Source organism: Heterocephalus glaber, unplaced genomic scaffold (assembly GCF_053883595.1).
Source record: "Heterocephalus glaber isolate CG9 unplaced genomic scaffold, H.glaber_assembly_v1.0 deba00001481, whole genome shotgun sequence".
NCBI lineage: Eukaryota > Metazoa > Chordata > Mammalia > Rodentia > Bathyergidae > Heterocephalus > Heterocephalus glaber.
The window spans coordinates 58,432,559-58,456,459 of NW_028258317.1; the positions used below are offsets into that span (position 1 = coordinate 58,432,559).

General features: G+C 40.1%; 1 protein-coding gene and 1 pseudogene across 1 annotated transcript in view; one reads left to right on the forward strand and one right to left on the reverse strand.

The window, feature by feature from the left end:
• The window catches only part of Ostf1 (osteoclast stimulating factor 1), a 58,801-nt gene extending 36,026 nt beyond the window's left edge, over positions 1 to 22,775 (forward strand). Inside the window, exons 6-10 of the mRNA XM_004862528.3 lie at positions 6,470 to 6,577; positions 7,438 to 7,487; positions 12,163 to 12,241; positions 14,166 to 14,264; positions 22,256 to 22,775. Of these exons, the coding sequence (XP_004862585.1) occupies positions 6,470 to 6,577; positions 7,438 to 7,487; positions 12,163 to 12,241; positions 14,166 to 14,264; positions 22,256 to 22,314 (395 nt within the window). The 3' untranslated portion in view covers positions 22,315 to 22,775. The remainder of the gene's footprint in view (positions 1 to 6,469; positions 6,578 to 7,437; positions 7,488 to 12,162; positions 12,242 to 14,165; positions 14,265 to 22,255) is intronic.
• Positions 60 to 4,423, reverse strand: LOC106010873 (large ribosomal subunit protein eL37-like; annotated as a pseudogene).
• Positions 22,776 to 23,901: the final 1,126 nt, after the last annotated feature.

Below are 23,901 nucleotides of genomic sequence, written 5' to 3' on the forward strand. Positions count from 1 at the left end.
TGTGATTTTTTAAAATCTTTTAAAACCAAAGCATTTATTTTGAGTAATCATTGAAATTCTCAAGATGAACTGGATGCTGCAGCAGCTGTTTTCTTAGGTTTAGGTGTTGTTCCTTCATGAAATCTGTGCCTGTATCTGTGATACACAATCTTTAGGTGCCTCATTCACATTTTAGCCTTTGCACTCCAGTTACACTTTCTTTTGAGCTTGGTAGGGTAGCCACATTTACCACAGGTTGACTTCTGAAGGTGGTAGGCCTTCGTGTCACAGCGGTAACACGTGTGTCTTATTACGCTTTCCAAACAATGATGTTCATTCACTTTGTCATCTTGCTTGTGCCACCAAGACCAAAGAGCATGTGATTCATTTTGCTTGAGAGATGTAATATAGCAAAACGCACAAACTTGATATAGCTTGGTGAGTTTTGACAGGTACATGCACCCACAGAACTAACATCCAGATTAAGATCCAAACACTTTCATCATCCCAGAAGATTCCCTCCTATACCTTTCCACTTAATCTCCAGAGGCAGTCTTTGCACTGATTTTTGTCACCCTAGAAGACTGTGATTTTAATTCTAAAATGTAGCAGTCAACAAATGGTTTCGAGTATTAGACCTACTCTGTGGTGGGCATAGGCAAATGGAGAGACGTGGTCTGTAACCATGAAGGCTCAGAGTCAGACGGGGAAGAGATGTGTGTAACAGGTCATTAAAATAGGTATAGGATGGTGCATGCCTATAACCCCAGCACTCCGGGACCCTGGGCAGTTGAGCAACTAAGCAAGACCGTGTCTCGACATAAAAATTTAAAAAGGGCTTGGGATACAGCTCAGTGTAAAGGCCCTGGGTTCAGTCTCCAGTACTAAAAAAAATAAAAGCAGAGCAAATGAAGTGTTCAAAGTAAACAGCCACAGTGGCCAGAGTGAGTAATGGGGGGGCAAGAGAGTGGAGGCATCTTGGGGCACAGAACTGAGAAGAGTGTTTGTGTGGCAAGGTTTTGGTGGGAGAGGGAGTGACCAAGAAGGATCAGTCTGGGACTGTGTCTTGTCTTGGACCGTGTCCAAGATTTCTTCAGTAGATCAGTGGTTTGCAACTAGCAGTGACCCTTCCCCATTAGTCCTGGCCATATTTGGCAGTATCTGGAGACTTTGTGAATGTGTCTGGCTGCCATCTTTCGAGCATGGGCCAGAGATGTTGGAAAACCTCCTACATTGCATAGGGCCCACAGCAGCACCTCCAGCCCCAAAGGCCAGTTGCACTGCTGTTGGGAACCCTGCTGGAGATCCCGGGGTGTGTCTATAAAGCCTCAGCGAGCTCCATTTCATACTGATATTGATTTTTTTGAAATGTGAATGTGCAAAAGGAAATTAATTTGTTTAGCATTATTAAACTGACACTTAAAAACAACATTCTTTAGAAATTACTTGGAGCATTAGCTTGAGGATTTTAAATTAATAGTATAACAGAGGTAGCTTTGAGTAGGTTATTAGTGTTTCTCTTGCAAGAACTGAAAATGCACTTTAAATATGAATAGGAATTGTTTCTATTTAAAAACTTAAGTTTGACTGTTTTTCTTCCTAAGTTCTAGAATTTAAAAAATATATCTATATCAATATATATAAATACCTGAAATGGGCCCATTTAGGCAACCCTTCCCATAAACCTGCCATTAAAAATTGATGTTAATGCTTTCCATTAATGAGCTAGGAATCAAAATGTACCATAATAAATGCATTCGTGGGGAGGTCTTAATGTTAGACCTGCTGATTTGAGAGCAGACACTACCCCTCCATGTGGAATTGGGCAACTATGGGTTAACCGTGTTATTAGACGACTGTAGGTTAGGTTAATTGCTCTTTGTAGAATGTACCTGAGTAGCCATGGTAACTTCTGTAATCTGTCACCAGAGTAGTGTAACAGACTCAGAAAGTCCTGCCAAAACTCTTTGCTCTTCTCTCTGCTGCTCTGCTTTGTATAAATCCTGCTTGCTATATTCCCTGGGAAACTCCAGTGGAATTAAGCTTCATGGATGTAAAAAGAGGTATATAAGGAAGTGCAAAATTCTATTCGGGGCTCTTGAGATTGACAGGAGTCACTCGATGAGCTGCTGGCATCATTAAAAGCCGCTTTTTGCTCCTGTCTTTGTGTTAAAAGAGTTATCTGTGCCATGGTCCTCTCTGTTTGCTGCTTCATTTGGTACATTGGCTGGGAAGCTCTGAGGCCCGGCACAATCACTTGTGGCAGATTGCCTCCCCCATGTGCAGAGCAGGGGAGCTCAGCTGGCTGGACGACAAGGTCCTGCTGAGGGCTCACTGATAGAATATTTCCTGTCCTGTGGGAGTCTCCCTGTACGACCGGCTGAGACACCCCAGCTGTCTGCCTGAGGACGGCTCACTCAGAGAGGACCAAATGGCATTTGGCAGACTTCTGAATCACAGTAAGGTTGAGGGGCTCTGCTTTGAGGAGGAGACCCAAGGACGAGTCTCCAAAAGAGGATTGATCACTCTCTGCATTCCCCAACTAGCTGCGGAACTGCAGTGAAACCGGAACACTTTAGGCCGCCAGAAGACGGGTTTGGCCACCACTGTTGGCAGGTGGGAGTATGTGTTAGGTTGAATCTGTGAGTGCGTATGTGTGAATGAGATGGATATCACATTCCTGACTCTGCTCAGGGTGCACAGAGCCGAATTGAGTGTGGAGTCCTGAACCACAGGTCCAGGGCCACTTCATACAGCTTAGGGAAGCACTGTGATGATAATCAGGATCACTGGCCTGCCAGTGCTAAGAGGGGCCTGAAATATTTCTGAGCGGAGACTGGCCAGTGATGGACGAAGCAATTGATGTCATTTGTTGTTCATTTCTGTGGGAGGAAAAACTATGGGAAGGAACCATAGTAAAAACACTCCTGTAGTGATCATGATAAAAAAAGAAAAACTTTGAGAAGGGATTTACTGGAGATTATGGTCAAAAACTTATTCCAGGGAAACTCAAAACCCTTTATGAGATAGAATGGCCATCCTTTCAGGTTGGATGCCCCCACAAGGCCCATTTTAAAAAAAACCTTAGTCCAGAAAGTGTGACAGGTTTTGAGGTTATGACAGAAAGCTCCAAGCACCCAGATCAGTTCCTTTATGTGGATTCAGGGTTACAGCTTGTTCTTTGTCCACCCTCTTGGCTGAGGAAGCCCCTTTCCCAAGTTCTGGTCACCACAATAGCTGGTCCAAACAGGCAAAGACCTGCTAAAACTCCCCCCATTTTTTGGAGAGGCGATCCAGATAATTCAACCTTAGATGTATTAAGCCTCCTGCTCCCAGACCAGCCCCCCAATTATGGACAACAGACCAGCCCCAGCTCCAGGACCCTTGACACCTCCAGAGTCAGTTCCAGGATGGCCCCATGCCAGCTACAGCCTCAGAGTCTCCCTCCATTTTGATTCCACTGCATATCCGGTCTGACCTCTGGTTTGGCCCCAAATTCCCAGTGCCTGCTTGTCGTCCCCGCCCAGTGCTCCACTTCTTCCATGAGGCCTCATAGGACTGGAATTCCCCAGACTTAATTGATATGGGAACAAAGCACTTGGCTGTGATATTCCCCACTGGGCCTCTCAGCCATAAGACGGTTGATATCAAGGGGGGCACAAGGTAAACTAAGGCATCAGCTTTTGCCAGTTGCGGATTTGCAAAATAGGAGGGCCAAAAGGTGGTCCATCAGTTCTGACTGTCTAGTTCCCCTGTTAGGGAGGGATTTGTTGGCCAAGTTAAGGACCAAAATTGATTTTATGGACAGAAAAATGCACTTTGAACTGCCACTTCTGTGGTTGATCCTGGCCCTGACTGTCCCCTGGGAAGAAAAATTGAGGCTCCATGACTGGCCAATTCAGATGGTCCCCAAGGGGATTTGGACTTAATCCAAAATTAGCCTGGAATGTAAACAAAAGATAATTGTTAGAGTTCTTGAGAACATCAGGCTTTTATAAGATATGGATTCCCAACTGTGCCATCCTAGCCATCCCCTCTATGAAACCACAAAGTGAGGGAAAATAAAAGAGCCCCCAACCTAAAAAAAAACAAAAGCAGCAAACCACTTTCAGTGTTCTCGAAGAAAAGCTTCAGAAAGCTCCATCACTAGGTTTCTCTGACCTAAACAAGGCTTTCACTCTCTATGTGACCAAACAAAAGAAGACCACAGTAGTGTTACTAGTCCAAACCCATGGTTCCTGGGAAAGACCAATGGCCTATTTGTCCAGATAACTAGATGGAGTTACACAAAGGTGGCCTCTTTGCCTAAGGGCTTTGGCCGCAATGGCTCTTTTGACCAAAGAGGCTGACAAACTCTCTCTAGGCCAAGACCTACGAATTCGAGTCCCGTATGCTATAGTCACCCTTATAAATGCTAAAGGCCACCACTGGCTCACCAATTCATGTCTGACCCATTACCAGTGTTTGCTCTGTGAAAATCCTTGTATCAGTGTGAAAGTCTCTAACAACCCAAACCCAGCTACCCTCCTTCCCTAGCTAGAAGGGCCCATACATGATTGTAAAGGGGCCATAGAATAGGTTTATTCTAGCTGGCTAGATCTGTGAGACCAACCTTTCCAACGGCCTGAATTGGATTTCTTTATGGATAGGAGTAACCACATAGTTGAGACTGGGAAATAAAGGGCCAGTTATGCAGTTGTGCTCTCTATAGAAAAAAAAAAGGATTACAACAAGGGACAAAAAAATTAAGTGCCCCCAAAACATACTTTGGCTCCTAGAACCTGTATGGACTCCCAAGGAGATCACAGTTGTCCATTATAGATGACATCAAAAAGGATCTAAGGAATAGATGGACAATGACAGCCAACCAAGAAGCCAAGACCACAAGTTTAAGGTCAAATGCTATGCACCATCCCCTGATCTGTTGGGAAAGAAATTTTTAAAAAACTGGTATGTTCATCAGATGAGTTCCAATAGTTGGCCAAAAAAGGGGGAAGACGATTGAGCTAGGAAAGGTCTCCCAGAAGATAGCCTCTTGGGCCTTAGAAAGTGCTCCTGTTAACATTTCTAGTCTACTCCACCCCTTCTCTCCAAGAGATTCAGTTTAGATAAAACATTGGCAACAAGACAGCCTTAAAGCCAAATGGAAGGGTCCACTAACAGTCATTTTGACCACCCCCACGACAGTCCAAGTGGAAGGAGTCCCCATGCGGATCCACCATAGTCGGGTTAAAGGCTGCAACACCAGAGTGGAGGTGTTCCAGAGACCCTCATAACGACACCAAGATCATCTTGACTTGGAGGGGAACCACGCCAAAGTCAGCTGAAGACATCAGCCCTGCTCTAGTCACTCCTGAGGCTGACTAGTCTATGCATGGCAGAACAGGACTACATACCTTTGTTTCTACCTGTTATAAACTGTCATCCCTTGCTTTTAACTGTATTAGGATTTCTTTCCCTGCTTTTTGCCATAGTCTTTGCTGAGACTGCCCTAGCTGACTGGAATTGGGGCAAGAGGTGTCCGTTAGCCCTCACCTTCCTTTTATGAGTAAGATGTTTTACTGGTATTGGTTGCTTTTATTAGGGGGTCTCATCTCTTCTACTCCAGGAGTGATGCTCAAGGGAATAATTCCCACAGGGCAACCAACAACTGTGACCTCTGCCTGTGTGTCCCTCAGACAGGAACTTCTCTTGTGACTGTTTTGCTTTTCCATATTATGTTTATAAAGAGAGGTCATAAGACCCTGAATCCATAGTTTGACTACATATAAGTTCTCTAAGCCTAAGGATGGTACCCTACTCATTTGCTTTAATTCAGAGAAAAAAAGCACTTGGGAGTTTGAAGTCCTGACTATGTCTCACACCAGAGACAAATTAGGACCCTTGATAAGGTAAAAAACAATGTAAATGGTAAAAGTTGATATAAAAGGTGAAGCTCTTCAATCAGAGGCTTAAAGAGGGGAATGAGAGAGGAGACTACCCCTCTGTGTGGAATTGGGCAACTATGGGTTAATTGTGTTATTAGGCAGCTATGGGTTAACTGCTCTTTGCAGAATGTACCTGAATAGCCACGACAACTTCTGTAATTGGTCACCAGAGGAGTGTATCACTCAGAAAGTCCTGCCAGAACTCTTTGCTGTCCCCATCTCCACTACTCTGCTTTGTATAAATCCTGCTTGCTATATTCCCTGGGAAACTTCAATGGAACTAAGCTTCATAGATGTAAAAGAGAGGTATATGAGGAAGTGAAAACTTCTATTCGAGGCTCTTGAGACTGACAGGAATCACTCACTAAGCTGCCAGCATCATTAAAAGCTGCTTTTTGCTCCTATCTTTGTGTCAAAGAGTTATCTGTGCCAGTGTTCTCACTGTTTCCTGCTTCTGATTAGTTCTTTGGGAATGGAAATTTATGAAAGAGAAATTGATTTAAAAGCTAAACAGAGAATAAAAGCCTTTTTCTTATATTTTTATAAATGTAAAACCCTTGCAGGCAACTTGAGCTGGCTGAGGGAGTGTCTGGACAACCGAGTGGGTGTTAATGGCCTGGACAAAGCTGGAAGCACTGCTTTGTACTGGGCTTGTCATGGGGGTCACAAAGGTATGAAGTTTTGTTTGTCATTGTACATTGTTCCACCTAAGGCAGCCAGATTTACAGAAGTTGGCTATTCTTTTGAAATCCTTTAGAACGTCAGCCAAAAGACTGTTCCTGGAGGCTTTGTACACTGTGGGTGCAGTGGGGCTGGTCAACCTCACTGCGTGGACCTCTCACTTGAAAGAGTAGTAACTTCCTTTCCTCTCTCAGGCTTAGAAAGCTTACTAGAAAATAACAGTAATAGGAAACCAAACTTACTATCTGATCTTACAAGAGGAAAGGGCAAATTTAGCTTCTCTACCTTAGCTTTTTCCAAGATACACTTTTATGATTTGCACTTTAAATTTAATGCAAACTGCTAGTTTCAGGAGAAAGCTGATACTTTTAATGTTATAATGTAATAATGACAAATTGAACTTTAGACGTATTTCATCCAGGTCAAAAATCTACAGCTTTCTACCTTCCCCTACAATGTAAAAAATAAACCCAACAATAAACCAAGAGCCAGCAAATTAAATAGCATAGCCAAGGGAACAACTGTGACTCTCCGTAAAGAAGCCTATTTTCTTTTAGCCAATAAACCTAAGTTAGTTATGTGAATAATAAGTACTGTGCTATAGCAAATGTAAAAATATTCCTATAATAGATGTCATATGAAAATACAAAAGCCATTGTCTGAAAAATTTTTCCCCTGAAATAATTCTGCTTTCCAGGTTCTTAGGTTTTTCTATAGATAAGTTTTGAGAAATTTATTATAAGATTTTTCTTGAAGATTCTACTGAAGAATCCTTTTTTAAAATTATGCCTAGTTTTATCAGGCTTTTACTTTTCATTCTTAAGAGATTTCTTTTCCATTTGAATTTCAGATATAGTGGAAGTGCTGTTTACTCAACCAAATATTGAACTGAACCAACAGGTAAGACTGCTTAGTGTGAGGAAATCATTGAATACACCTGCCTTGTTTCTTTGGTACAGTGGAGCTTATGCACATGCAGAATGTTTCAGTCAGAATACTATAAGCGTATAGAGTTTTTGTTTTGGGGTACTGGTGATGGAACCCAGGATCTTGCATATGCTAGGCAATCATTTTGCCACTGAGCCATGCCACCAGCCCTTAAGCACATAGGTTTTCAAAACTTACTTTATTAAGACTATAATTGCTATAATTGTTGTTATCATTATTATTATTGGGGTTTTTTGAGATAGAATCTCACTATGTAGTTCACACTGGCCTTGAACTCACTGTATAGCCCAGGCTGGCCTCAAACTCACAGCAATCTTCTGCCTCAGCCTCCCTAGTGCTGAGATTACAAGTGTTTGCCACCATGCCTGGCCTTTAATATTAAAATTGAGCAAAGCACAAAATTCCTACCCCAATCCCATTTATTATTTTCAGCACTCAGTTCTTGCACTGTCTTAGTTACTTTTCTGTCATTGCTGAGACAAAATACCTAACACTCAAAATTAAAGGGGAGGGTTTATTTAGCTCCAAGTTTGTAGAGGTTTCAGACCATAATTGGCTGGCTCCAAGGCAGGGTGGCATAGCAGATAGGCATTGCAGAGGAGAAACAGTTCATTGCAGGCAGAGGTAGCAAAGGAAGCAAGAGATGATCACAGCTCTTTCTATCCCTTATATCTTCTCCAGGCTACTTAGGATAGGTTGCACTCACACCCTTAATCCTAGTGCCCTTGAGCCTAGCATTGTACCATGAATAAATCCCAGAATCACACACTCTAGATCCAGCCACCTCTGAAAAAGCCAAACCTATGACCACATGAGGCTCTGGGAGGACATCTAGACACAAGCCATAACATTTCGCTCCTGGTCCCCCAAAGACCCATGTACATAACCTTTATGCAAAAGGCATTTAGTCCATCTCTGAGAGTTACCAAAGTCCTAATAGTTTCAAATTTTCAGGAGGTTCAACAGTTGCTAAAAAGTCCAAGTCCAAAATCTCCTAAGGCAAACTTAGCTGCAGGCCCCTGTACAAATGAAAAGAAAGTTAAACACTTCCAATATTCAGTGGCACAAGATAGACATTTCCATTCCAAACGTTACAAATGGGGATAGTAAGTAATGGAAACAAAGCAAGACCAAAATCCATCAGGGCAAACATTAAATCCCACAGTTCCACTTCCAGCATTCCTAGCAATCTGTGGCAAGTTGTGAACTCCAAAGGGCTTCTTGTGTGGCTCTGCCCCTACAGCACTGCCTGTGATTATATCTCCCATGGCTTCTCTCTTGGGCCAGCTCTGCTCCCTCCTTGCAGTTTTCCTCAAGTGATCCCTGTTCCTGGCTTCTCCAAACTTCTAGGGTCTCCATTGCACCTTCGGCTTTACACTCACAGCTTCACACACTGCCCTCTCGGGGGCACGCTGCCTGGCCTCCCAGGCCTTCTCTGAAATCTAGGTGAAAGCCTTCTTAACCCCACAACCCTTCCATTCTGTGTGCACCTAAAACCACCACCACGTGGACAATGCCAAGGTCTTTCACCAGCTGGAGCAGTAGCCAGGCTTCCTTCTCTTGGTTGTAGAGGTCCAGTGCCTATGAACCAAATCCTGAGGAACAACTTCCCTAGGCCACCACCATTCTAGAGCATGGTGCACTGGGCTGTCTTCTCAGAGCAGACTCTTTCACCTTTGCAACTCTGAAGCTGCAGAGGCTGGAGGCCTGCTGGGTCTTATGATGTCCTCAGGCCATCTTTTCTGTTGTTTTCTTCTGAAATACTTGGCTTTTTCTTGATAATCTTTTCAGCGACCAATTTCTCCTCTGTCTCATCTTTGCAGGGCACAACTTTACTGGAGCTTCCTTTCTGGCCAAACTCAAAAATGTTTTAAATCATTCTGCTGGGCTCTTTGTTTTTGATTCTCAACATAAACCTGGCTAAAAGCCCCCAATAGTAGCCATGCCACCCCTCATTAGACTGTCTTGAAATTTCTTCTGCCAGATTAATTAGTTCACCATCCTTAATCTTAGTCTCAGTTTTGCTTGTGCTGGATAGGAGCAAAATACAAAGTTTCGTCCAAGCCATAACACACATCATCTGGAGTCCAGCAGCCAATGCAGTCCTTCTTCCCAGCAGAAACCTCCTGAGCCTGGTCTTTACTGGCGTCATTTCTGTCAGCCTTCTGGTCTTCTGAGCTCTGACCAGAATCTCCCATCAAGTACAGCCCAAGGTGTTTCAGCTTTACTTTTTTCAGCTAGCACCTCCGAACCTTTCCTAACTCTCCCCCATCCCCCAAGCCAGCTCCAAAGGCTCCTAAACAACACAGTCAGGTACAGTCACAGCAATGACCCCACTTCTCTGGTAGCAAATTTTGTCTTAGTTAACTTTTCTCTCATTGCTGAGACAAAATAGCCAACACTCAAAGTTAAAGGAGAAAAGATTTATTTAGCTTACTGTTTATAGAGGTTTCAGTCCATAATTGGCTGGCTCCAAGGCAGAGTGGTATGCCAGACAGGCATCGCAGAGGAGAAACAGTTCATGGCAGGCAGAAGGTAGCAAAGCAAGCAAGAGACAATCACAGCTCTTTCTATCCCTTATATCTTCTCCAGGCTGCTTAGGGCACGTAGCACTCACATCCTTAATCCTAGTGGCCTTGAGCCTAGCATGGAACCATGAATAAATCCCAGCATCACATACTCTAGATCCAGCCACTCTGAAAAAGCCCCACCTATGACCATAAGAGGCTTTGGGAGGACATCTAGACACAAGGGGTTAAGAAGGCTTCCACCTAGATTTCAGAAGAAGGCCTGGGAGGCCAGGCAGTGTGCCCCTGAGAGGGCAGTGTGTGAAGCTGTGAGCCATAACATGTATCTACCTTTGTATAAGTAATAGGCTTATGGAGCTATCTTACCATACATCATCTTCCTATGTAATTTGGCTTCCAACTTGGTTGATGAAGGTTTAAACTTGTCTGCCCTGATTTTCATGTTCTAGCACCTTAGCACCCAACTTTTCCTTCCTGTTTTTCCAATTATTGTATCATAGCTTTGGTTATATTATTAGATGTTTACATTATTACCACTAAGTAGTAATCATTGTTTGAATAACTTGTTTATGTGCTGAATTATTGACTTTTATTTGGGTATTTTTTTAATCTTATGACGTATACTGTTTTATAGTCTTGATGTACTATTCTAAAATGTGTAAGATAACTAGTGACTTCTTTTCTCTGAGGTCTCATACTTGTTGCAGCTCCCATCCTCATTCTCCAATCTGAGCAACTTGGTCTCTGCTGCCCTTTGTTGTCTTTCTGGGAATCTCTTTTCTCCCAGCTATGTGTGTCTTTACTTTTCTAGATTCTGTGTCTTCCTTTACCAGAAAACATCTTCATGTAGATTTGTGAGAAAGAGGAACTTGGGGTTGATTGTGTAGGTGATCACAATTACTAGGTTGTACATAATTTCCCTCAGAATCTTGAAAACATGGCTCCTTGGTGTTCTTGTTTCCAAGGTTGCTTTGCGGAGGTCTGATGCCATTTTGATTCCTGGATCAGTGGGTTTTCTGTTATTATAATACAGTACTCAAGGCAGGCTACTTTAGAATGAGGTTTATTTGGCAAACACTCCTGGAAGTTCAAAGACATAGCACTGACATTTACATGACTCCAGTGAAGATCTTAGGAGAATGACAATCCAGTTATGGGAGTGGCAGACTGTTATATTCACTGGCCTCTCCCACATTCAAGGAGAAGGACTACACAATGGTCTATAGCAGGGGGCAGCAATCTTGGGGTCTATCTTAGAATTCTTTTGACCAGAAGCTCTTATTTTACTCTGTTACTTTCAAGTAGCATCCTTTTCTTGTTTCATGATGCAGTATCATCGTACAACTCTCTGATAATTTAATTATAGCCTTTAAAATTTTTTCGGTTGTTCACTGTACTGTCTTTTCTCCCTGGGACCCATTTATCTTGTTTGTCTTGGTCTTTCCTCATATATTGTAGGCTTCCCTGAAATTCTTAGTGTCTTGATCCATCCATTCCTTTGTAAGTGTGACTGGCAGCTATGTGCACTTGGGCTTGGTGGCTGGTGGGTTTCTCCACTGGGTGAAGTGGTGAGGGTTTGGCTGTTTTTCTGGACAACCCCCACATGCTAATTTAAATTCCACCCACCCCTGCCACAGGGTTGTACTTCTCACACCTGTGTCCATAGCTTGGAAACTATCTGGCTATTCTCTCAACAGGGTAATCTTGCTATTTACCGGACCACCTGGCAGGAGGTCCTGGGGTTCCAATTACTTCCTAATACACTTTCAAACAGTTTCCCTGTTTTCACCCCACACCTCATTCTTTCCTTGGTATCCACAGGAATCTCTGATTCCTCATCCTGGTTGGGCTTCTGTGAGGACAGACCTGCTTGTCTTCTGATTTCCTTTCAGCTTGTGCTCTGCCATGCCAGTTTCTGCTCCTCCACCCCATCTCCCCAAATGACTTATCTCTCCTCACTTAGTCTCTGTTCCTGTTCTCTTTGGAATTCTGTATGGCTCTATAACTGTTCTCATTTTAGGTTTCAGTAGATTAAACTTAATGTCTGTAGTCAGTTCGTCCTTTGTTTTTAAAATGTCACTTCCTTTCTGTCACTGTAGAACAAGCTGGGGGACACGCCTTTGCACGCTGCTGCCTGGAAGGGTTATGCAGACATCGTCCAGTTGCTTCTGGAAAAAGGTAAAGTTTGTCCTGAATCTGTCTGGTCTTTGTTTACCCTGAAAAATGATTCCATGTGAAATAGTAAGAAGAATAATAGCACCCTTATTTTGAAACTGAAATTTTTTTTTTTTTCTTCCTGGAACCAGGGATTGAACTCAGGACCTTGTGCTTACAAGGCAGGCACAGTGCCACTGAGCTAAATCCCCAGCCTTGTAACTGAGAGTTTTAAGCTCCTGTTCTGTTTGTATCACAGAATTGTAAGGGTAAGGTGACGTTATAAGGGTTTGCTTATGTCAGTTTTTATTATAAATTAAAACCTTTTACTGTTACATATTTACTTTTAGAATTTATTGTGTATATCCATAGGATTATAGGGCCTTAGAAAGAAAATAGGGCCTTATGCAAATAAGGAGTAGATTGTTGTCTTAGCTACTGGGGAGACATTACAGAGGTCCTGTTCTCAGGAAAGTTTTGGTAGATCAGAAACAGTGCTATGACTGCCATGTCTTGCTTTGAGCTGAGCAGACACCTTGATCTCCTGTTTTTATATAATTCAGAGGGAAAAAGGAAATTATGGCCTGATCATCCATCTACATTTGTTGCATAAACATCAGTTACCCTGACAGAGGACCACACATTTCACCCTGCACCACACCTTGGCTAAGAAGGCTATAATGTAGTGGGAGCCCCCAAGTCACAAGTCGTGGAGTACCATCATTAGGGATCCCTGAGACTAGTATAGGATGTATGAAAGGGAACATTTTTAAATTTTAAGTATGTTGATGATGTAAGCTTCTGTTCTAAAAGTTCAGACACTGTGAGGACCACCATCGGGCCCATTAAATAAGGTTATGCTGAGACTGTGTACTCTAATACGGCAGCCACTAGCCATTTGTGCTGCTGAGCCCTTGCAGTGAGGCTGTTTGAATTGAGTGAGACGTGTTGTAAGTAGTGCATGCCAGATTTCAAAGATTTAGTGAAAAAAATAAAATTTCCCATTAATTTGATATGATTACATATTGAAGTAATAGCATTTTAGATATATTAGGTTAAATAAAACAATATTAAAATTAATTTCACTTTTTCCAAATGTGTTAACCAGAAAATTTAAAATCATACATATGGCTCACCTTGTATTTCTGTTAGCACTGAACCAGAGGAACTCGAGAGATGATTGTGTTTTTACTCTAGCATTAACATGATTTTGTGTATGTGTTGATATGTGTAGATAAATGCACTGACACACATGAGGGAGGTAAGAGCTCAAGCCCACTTGTTATGGATGGTTACTTCTGGAGAGGGGAGGAGATGGAGAATAAAATGGGAACTATGTTTTTGTTGAGTACACTTCTGTGTTTCTCAGCATTTAACAATGAAAATATAGTAATAATTCTGATGTAATTTTAGGTGCAAAGACAGAGTGGGTAGAAGAGGGTTTGGGAACAATGAATTGGGGAACAGTGATTTGTCTTCTGGTATTATTGTGTTTCCGTTTCTGCTAGTTTGCATAAAAGTAAACTTATAGATATAAAATATTAATCCCTTGAAGCTCAATCCAAATGGTCTTTTTCTTAAGACCCTTGAGCAGAAAAGGCAAAGGATATGTTGAATTTAAGCTCCACAAACTCTCGCCCAGGCACTTGTAACCGTAAGGGTCTAAGTGCTGATTTAGGGCTTACCAAGGGGGGATGGTAAACTTGCTCAAAAGTGCACTTGCAATCCTGCGGAGACTGGAGGGAAAGGCAGGCAGTAAGTATTTCAGCGGAATATAATTATCACAGGTGTAGCAATGAGCTCCCGGATTAGAAATGCCCAAATACAGTGTTTTGAGCCAGAATTGTTCTCCTGTTTCTTTTGCCAAAGTGATGAGTCTTGGTGGAGAGATGAATTGGCTGCTTCTGTAGTCTTTAAACACCTTCCTTCCTTGTCTTGTGCTGGGAAGGTGCTAGGACAGACTTACGGAACAATGAGAAGAAGCTGGCCTTGGACATGGCCACTAATGCTGCCTGTGCATCACTCCTGAAGAAGAAGCAGGGAGCAGGTATTTGCTTTAAATCCTTGTTTCTCTTCTGGTGCCCTCATGACTAAAATGTACCAGCTCACTACTGGGGAAAAAGAGTTTCTTCTTGATAAACTCTTCAGATGATTGTGCAGTTTGATTATATTCCTTTAAATTAGAACCTCCAAAATAGAAGACTCTCAAAAAACAAAAACTTGAAGAATATGGATCCTTCACTATTTTCTATGTTTATTTTGTTCATTGCAATCAGTTTCTAATCATCTTGCTTTTCATGACCGTCCTTTTGAGAAAACCATGGTCTCCATTCCTTCATTTCAGATACATGCTTATGAGTGGTTATGGATAATTATTATTTAAATTAAGCATCCAGTAGCTCTGAGATTATATTTAAATGAGGGTATCAATAAAAATTTAAGTTATTCTAAACTTCGCTGAACATTTTGGAATTTATTGTACTATGGATGGTTTTTCAAAACATTTTGGAATTTATTTATTGTACTGTGGATGATTTTGAGGTGTACATTCTTTTTTCTCCCCTGATACAGGGGATTGAACTCAGGACCTTACGCTTGCCAGGCACTTGCGGCACCACTGAGCTAAATCCCTGGCCTGAGGTGCACATTCTTAAAGACAAAAGTATCTGTCAATGTGAGAGAATAAGTTTTTTTAAAAGACAGGAAAAGAGAGTTTGTGTGGTTGTTCTGAAAGAAAGATGTTAAAACACAGTTGAATCATTTGTGATATTTGACCTCTTTGGTATGTAGTCTATCCCCCCAAAGTTAATTCTTATGAATCTTGGGAGAATATGTCTTGCACTCTTCCTATCTCTCTCTCCTCTTTTTCCTTTCTATTCATCAGCAGCATCCTGACCCCTGATAACCTAGGAGTGATTGAAAAAAGGCAGGGTAGGAAAAGGTTTGGATGAAGGAGACATTCTTAAGTCCCTGTTTTTCTTATTTCTGAAGCCTTACTCTATTGTTTTATGTTTGACAATTTTAAAGTATATCCCAACAATTGATACCTTTTTTTCACCATTTTCTAGAAAGAAACTACTATAATAGAAGATTGACTTTTTAGAAGTTATTTGCATTGCTGATCATCATTCTGAACCTTTTCAGTGCAGCTTTAGAGTCAAGTTTAATTGATTTATGTTGATAGAGAATCACCAAAAGGAGTTTCCAGAAACCATATTTCCATTATGGAGGCAAATGACATTTGTTTCCGGGTTAACTTAATAACATGGAGTAGAATACTGATTACTTTTTTGTTTTTAAGAATTTAATAGAATTTCTGATTTTGTGGCGTGGAACACTCTGTAAACATCTGTTAAGTCCATTTGTTCAATAGCTTGGTTCAGTTCTAGAATTTCATTGTTAATTTTTTGTCTAGATGATCTATTTGTGATAGTAGGGTATTGAGGTCCCCCACTACAATTGTATTAGTGCTTATTTGGTTCTTCATGTCCATTAATATTTGTTTTGTATAGTTGGTGGCATTTGTATTTGGTGCATATATTTATGATTGTCATCTCTTCCTCTTGGACTGTTCCCTTCACAAGGATGTAGTGACCATCTTTGTCTCTCTTAATTAGTTTTGGTTTGAAGTCTACTTTGTCTGCAAATAAAATTGCTACCCCTGCTTTTTTCTGGGTTCCTGTGGTATGGAGAACTGTTTTCCATCCTTTTAATTTCAATCTATGAATTTCTTTTTGAGTTAGGTGTGTTTCTTGTGTACAGCATATTGCTGGATTTTGCTTCTTAATCCATTCTGTCAGTCTATTTCTTTTGATTGGTGAATTGAGACCATTAACATCGATAGTTATAATTGATAGATATTGACTCATCCTTGTCATAATGTTTTACTATTGTTGGCTCTTTTATTTCTTTTTTTTTTCCCCCTTTCCCTTTAGTTTCTTACCTTGCCCGGTGGCTTCCCTCTGTTGGGCCTCATGGAGTTGTGACCTTCATTGTCTTTTTGTAGGATATTGCTTAGAATTGTTTGGAGTGCTGGTTTGGTGTTCATGAAATTTCTCAGGTGTTCTTTGTCATGGAAGTATCTAATTTCCCCATCGATTTTGAAAGATAATTTTGCAGGATACAACAGTATAGGTTGGAAGTTATTTTCTTTTAGGGCTTGAAATACTTCACTCCAGGCTCTCCTTGATTTGAGGGTTTGTGTTGAGAAGTCTGCTGTGATTCTGATGGGCTTTCCTTTGTAGGTGATTTGTTTCTTTTCTCTAACTGCCTGTAGGATTTTGTTCTTCTCTTGGTTTCTGGGATCTTGACTATTATGTGTCTAGGCATAGATTTTTTTTATTATAGCTAGTTGGAGTTCAGTATGCCTCACTTATCTGTATGTTCACTTCTGCACCTCTGTCTGGGAAGTTTTCTACTATTACCTCTGTGAACAGTTTTTTTTATGTCAATCGTACTTTCTCCCATTTTTTCGTGGACTACTATCAGTTTCATGTTATTCTTCTTTGCATCATCTAGCAGCTGGTGGATTGATTTCTTGTGGTCCCTTACTATTTTTAAGAAATCTCTGTTTTCATGGTCCTTAACAGCAATCCTGTCTTCTATATCAGATATTCTATTTTCAGATTCCCTTAATCTGCTCAGCATGCTTTCAATGGAGTTTTTAATCTCCTGAATATCTGTTTGAGTCTGTTTCATGTATTCTATTTCTTTCTTATGTTGGGTGATCATGGTTTCCATTTCTTTCTTATGCTGGGCATTCGTGGCTTCCAGCATGTTTCTGAGCTCATCTATTTTTTTTTTTTATCAGTTTCTGTTTTAGAGCCTCTAATCCATGTCTTTCACTCTGCTCACCATCTCTGTAGTTATCTGGGAGATTATTTCAGTTTTGAGTTTTTCTAGAGCCTCATTCATCTGCTTTGTTACTTCCTGTGCTATCAGTTCAGGGTGTCCAGGTGGTTGATTATCAGACTTTTCCACCTTGTTTCCCTCAAAATTTGCCTTTTGTGGGGTGGAAGTCCGAGTTTGTGACTTGCTTAAATGTCTTCTCATTTTTGTTTTTGGTACTGTCCTTGGTTTAGTTCCTGGGTTGATACTTTGAAGTTGCTTATTGTAAGTATCTTTGTGGATGTATTTAGAACCCTTATGGAATGATTGCTTCTCAGAGGTGTCTTCCAGGTATAGCTGGTCTTTAGGTTTTGAATCTCTAATAGCTCTAAGGCTATCTCATTTTCATTATACCAGGAAGGACAACTGATTAGTTCAATCATAACACCTTAGCCCAAGTGATACAATCAGCAGCACAGTAGCATCAAGTACCTTTTAGAAAATGATAATTTATGGTGCTTACTAACCTGTAACCTTTAACTGTGTGAATTAAATCAAGATCAAGAACCAATCCAACATATGTTTATAGTGAATAAACTCTTCAATATAGCAACTTTACCCTTTGGGATGGGGAATTAGAAGGAGTTGGGCAGGGAGGAATAGGTAGATAGAGGGATAGGGGAAGGTTAGCAGTGAAGCCAGAGGGCACAGGCGAGAGCAGGAGAGAGAAAGAAAAATAAAGAAGAAATATGAATTAGGGGCAGAACAGGAACACAAAGGGAGATGAAGAACAATGTGGGACAGCAAGGGAGTGAGGGAGAGAGAGAGAGAGAAAAGAGAAAAAGAAAAAAGAGAAAAATAAAAAGTTTAAAAGAGTAGAAAAAGAAGAGAAAAAAAATAAGAGCAAAAAAATAGTGGTAATTTTGAAAATAACAAATAAAATAAAAATGAAGGGCCTCCTTCAGGGTATATCTTTGCTGTCCCCATAAACCACTATTTGTTCTGTATTACTTTTGAAAATCTTTCTAAAACAAATTACATCTTCTGATGTCTTGTTAATGCTTGAGATTTTTAAAAAAATTATATGGAAAAATGTTTAAATACTTTTCAGTTTTGCTTTGGTTGAGTTCTGTTATATTCAAATATTATTATAGTTTTTTTCCCATTGCATTGCTTTTCTTTGAGTAATTTTAATTTTTGTATGTATGTGTTTAGTGAATGATAATAAAGTTACACATTATTTTAAAATTAAAAAAAAGAATTTAATAGAATTTGCATTAGTTTTTGAGCCCTGTGGAAACTGATTTCTCTCTTGAGTATCCCTTATTAAAGTCTCACATGTTATTGCATCCATATTCCATTCTTAGCAGAAGCAACACCGTACAGCCCCATGGTCTCCTGCCTTAGTCAATCAAAAATAGTGAGCAGAACCCCTCTAGTCATGGTGTACAAAGGAGCTTCTCAGAATTATCCTCCATACCTGTTACCAAATTCCAGCTAGGTTCATAACACAAATCATGAAACTGCTGTCCCTTTTGGCCTTTCTTCAGGTATATCTTTGCCCTAGATTTTTGTTTTACTTTTTCACTTCAGTTCAGATAAGTGTGAAACATGAATCAGTCTGGAATTCTTACTTATGCCCTGAATGCTTACTGGCCGAGCTAGTCTTTCTTTAATGATTCATTTACAGAAATGGCGTCTGTTAAGGAAGTGAGGGAATGTTTATCAGCTGAGCTGGTGCTGCCCAGATGCATTTTACTGGGAAGCCTTGTTTGCAGTTGTATGGGAGATCACTTTTGCTTGAGTCAGCCTCCTCCTTGCTGCCTAGGTTGGGTCAGGAAGGAGGACTGTGTCCTCACTTCCTTTTTCTGTCACTGACTTCCTGCTGAGGAGTAGGAGTAAGGTTTCTTATGAACTGTCAGTGTCATCCAAACTATGAGTGCGATTGTGATGGGCAAGGGAAACCTCATACTTCAGAACTGTACCTAGAAGCCTCCTGAGCAGCTGAAACCGGGGGAGCAGGTGGAAAATTCTTCTCCCCCTCAACTTCCTGCAGTCTTTGTTGAATAGTTCTGGGAGATTGGTGCTCTTTTCTCTGTTCTTTCCTAGTGTTTTTAGTCTGCCTTTTTAAATTTGTACATAATTTGATTACTTAAAGGGATTTATTAATGAGGTAATCTTGGGGCCTAGCAATGGCAAGAAATGGATTTTCATATATTAGCTTTTGTGTTGCTTTATTTCTGTTTTTTTTTTCTTGTTTCATTCCACCAGTCATGCATTTTAAAAAGCTTTAATTTGTATTATGAATGTAGTTGTGATGACAGTTGGAACATTTGGCCATAGAGTGTACTTAACCACCAGCATGAACCCTAAGCTGGAAGTGGTCCATTCTGATATGGTTATCTACTTTCCAGATCGAACCTTGTGTTTTTATAGGGACAAAATAATGTACTTGTCACAGTTATGTGAGGCATAACTTTGAATATAGACTGGGGCTCAGGGTCATACTTGACTTGAGCCCTGTAAATTGTTTTCCCAGTTTTTAAAAACTTGAGATGTAATTTACATTAAGTCATATGTGTAAATCTCAATTGTCTAGCTGTATGGACAGTTTTTACCATGTTTGCACCTATTACCACATCCTAAATGAAACCAAAGAACATTTCCCATGCCCTAGAAGCCTCACTTAGTCTTCTGCTTCTTTCACTATAGATGAGTTTTGTCTGTTTGTGAACTTGATATAAATAGAGTCACATTAGGGCCTTTTTTGTGCCTAATTTGTTCCACGTAGGCCTACTATTTGTATGTGAGTCATCCATATGACTGAGTTTATCCTTACCCCATTTATTGTTTGTTTGTATATGTTTGTTTGTTGGTATTAAATGCTGTTGCTTGATTGAAGTGAGGGAGGAGAGGATGGAGGCATATTACCATGCTGGTCAGGCACCAGGTGTGCAATAGGAAAGGTACAGTTCATCACTGGGCATTCGGCCACATGGGGAGTGTCCAGAGAAGTCTGCCTCAGAGCAGTCCACGAAAGGAAGGAAGGAGACAGAATTTATTTGCCCCACTCATGTTTGTGTCTTGATTCCCTCTCAGACTAGGTTTGCTTCATGACAAGTCATCTTTCTCTTTTTAATAAAAGAGAAACAAGATTAAAACATAAGAACTGACATAAATAGAAGGACACAGCATGTCTCAGTTGGACAAAATGTGGGCTTGTGGTAGCAAAGTAGAAAGGGAAAGATTTGTCTTTTGTCTTTTGGGCTTTAACTTGAAAAGCTACGTTTTTTACTAAATTCAAAATGAAGTTCTGAAGTTTTTGGGTATGTGTTGGAGAGAAAATATATTCGCTCCCGCTCCTCAGAACTCCTCTTGAGGAGAGTGAAGACTGTAGCCTACCTGGAGGCTCGTAGCATTAGCTTAGGAGGTATGAGGCTCACTAGAGCCAGCCTGTGCCCTGCTTTACACCCACTCGCCCTTCCTTTATCTTTTCCTCCCTCTCCTGTACCAGACAAATCTGCTTCTGCCACCCTTTGACTGATCTTCCCTCTCCTGTCCTTCTTCTCAGTAACCATTTTTCTAAACCAATGAAGATGAAGATGGTTTAAAAAATATCATTAGCATACCTACAGTTAGTCATAATTCCTTAATATCTTGTCCTTGTGCTACAGTTGCCATTATTCTCACACATTCTGTTCATCTGTTTTGTTTTTAGTAGCTGAGATCAGGGTCCACATCTAGTCAGTTTGTGATTGATAGATGCATCTCACTTCATTTTTAAAATCAGTGTTCCCTTTCTCTTTTCCCTCTTTCTAGCCTTGCAATTTATTTAGTAAAGACACAGGATCAGTTGATTTGATTTCCCAGTCTGGACATGGCTGATTGTAATCCCATGGTGTTATCATGACCTCTGTCCATCTGTCTTCTGTCTTTCTTAGGTGTGGAGAGAAGAATATGTTGTATAGCACATAATACTGGTGGTCCCTCTTTCGGTGTGATCAGTGTCTAGATCTCTTGCTTCATTAATGGTTGCAAAATGAAGATGTTCTAATTTGCTCACTTTCTGTAAAGAACACATGCCCTCATCAACTGTTTAGTTACCTAGCCAAATAGTTCTAGTAGTAAGAACAAACTAAATGCTTGATTTTGCCCTTTAAGATTTTTCAAAATAATGAACTGATTCTCTGTCATTCTCTGAAGAAATCCAAATGAGTTATTTTCTGTGTGTGTTTGAACTATTTGATTTGCTTTAGTCCATTGTAATTAGTGGCTTTATTGATGGCTACTGAGGCCTCTAATTTAGGTTGGATCCTTATCCCTTTTCCCATGACATATCCTTAAGAGGATCCTTGCTTTACGGCTTGACTAGAGTTGTGAGTCCATCTCTCAATTTTCTATCCCAGTCTTGGACTCAGTCATGCCTCTGGGGAACTCTGGGGTTGTGGTCTTCAGGGACCGTGACCTGCCTGTCATGTCCTACATTAATGGAGCTCTAGCAACATATCTTTGTTCATATTCCATTTTCTCCCCACCGCTAGAATTACACTAAGGGTAATCAGTTGCTATAAGAATTTGCCTAGAAGTTTGAATAGGTGACAGTTAAAGATCAGCTTTCTTCCTCTTACATCCTTTCTAGGGTTGTTTTAACAGTTGATGAAGTCCAGCTCTATTTTAGAACTTATTGTTTTCATTTCAGTCTTTGCTTCTGAGCTTACTTTATTTTCAGTGTTTTCTAAAATGAAATAGAAGCTTCTATGTTTTCATTCTTTTTCTTTTCCTTTATTAGTTATCTTTCTGCATAGTGACCTTGGCTCCAGGTAAGGGCTCATGCTGGCTGTGTCCTGCCTGAAGCTGTGTGTACCCCAGATACTGGAGGAGAAGAGCTTGGGATCACCATTGTCAGAGTTGCCTGGCTGCCGCTGTGTTCCACTATGGTCATGGTGCATATGGCTGAAGGCTTTGTGTTAGCAGTACAGTAACAGCACCTTATTCTTCTACACGGCTAAGAACATGGAGACAGGGGTATTTGTCAGACTCTGTAGTAGCAGAAACTTAACAGGCTGAAAAGCAAAAGCTCTCAGGGGAAGTATGATCCCTGTATCAGAGGGAAAATTACAATTGTTTGAATTGTCAAGAGCTTTGAAAACAGAAAAACAAATCTGAACAACTTGTGATTTCTTTGTTTCCCTTTTCTCCCATTCCCTTTAGATGCAATTCGATCATTAAGTAATGCCGAAGACTATCTTGATGATGAAGACTCGGATTAATTTCCTTCTGAAGCTTTGAGACCTAAAACTTCTTTTGTTTTTGCCATTCCAAAATCTTGGTTTTTGCCAGAGAGTATTGGTAACTGTAAAAAAAAAAGAAAAAGTATATATGAATATATGAATGTGGCAGTGTTGCACTGTGTTTGAGTAGAACATGTAAATGACTAGTTTTCGCCTTTGGTTTGCCAATAAGTGACTGATACTTGCTGTATAAAATGCATTTATGTTCACCAGAGTAGAACCAAGAAGAGATTATTTCTATTTATCAAGTTAAAGGGATTTTAAAGATTTTTTTTCTTTAAAAAATATCAGGATTTTTTTTTTAAAGTTCTTTACCTCAAGAATTGGGATATTTTGAATGGTTTTTTTCAAAGGGGAAAATGCTTATTACAATAACAGATCAAAATACTTAACAAAACTGTCAGCTATTCTGACAAAAATAAACATTTTAAGAGACTTTATTCCTTTTGTCTGTTTTTGTTGTATCACTCATTACTGGTTTAAAAAAAACTATATTCATATAAGAACTGATTTTATTTTATTTTTAAATTATATTTTACATTTATCAGCACAGAATTATGATTGCCACATTTCTGTTCAGCTTCCTCCATCTGCTTTGATTAGTCAAAGCAAATAGAGAAGATGCATGTCTAATAAAATATAATTTTAATAACTATGAGATACACAGTTTTATATTCAAGGTCATACTTAAAGTGAAGAAACTCGGTGGTAACTCATTACTGTTACAGTTTGCTTAAAGTTTGAATGGGTAAACAAAGTGATTTCCTTATAAAAGATGCGATAGTTTTCCTTGTGGAAAATAATCAGGGGCCATGAATGTTTTTGCATGCACTTTTTTATCTTTGATAATATGTTCTCCTCACAGCACAGTTTTAAGTCATAATGGTTCAGATTCTCTTGCTGAATCAGTTAACGTCAAAGGGAGCCTTCTACAGTGCTGACGTGATACTTCACACATGGTTCTAATTTTCTATCACTGCAGTGGTGTTAGAAATGACATGGCCTCTGGAATTTGCCTGGATTCCTTCCTAACACCCAGATATGTCTTTGCAAGAATTCAATGTTAATGTCAAAAAACATTGGTGAAGAAAAGGAAATGTCTGAAGAAGAAGGAAGTGGGTTAATTCAGGAAATGAATAACTGCCTCTATAGGAGTTTCCTCTGTCTGTGACTGGTCTTTTCTTTCTCTGGGTGCCTTGAGAAAGAAAGAATACCCAGAAAAGCTGGTTTGAGTCTTTCAAATATCCCAACGTAATGTGTAGAAAAGATCTGTACCATGGTGACTGCAGAAGATGAATACAAATTCTGGAACAAATAAAAAGTATTTTATTTTCAGAACAAATGTATTATTTGATTTAGCTATTTATAGGCATAAACTGGAACATATTGAAAACCTTCTTGAAATTATCTTTAAACATTATTAAACCTAGGAGCTTTAAACATTATTGAACCTATGAGGATTCCTGAAAATGCTAACTATGGCTTTTGGAGGTTAGGAGAACACTTTATATGTGTGCATGAGTTTTTAGTGAAACAGCATAGGCAGCTTATTTAGTTATAGTTGAA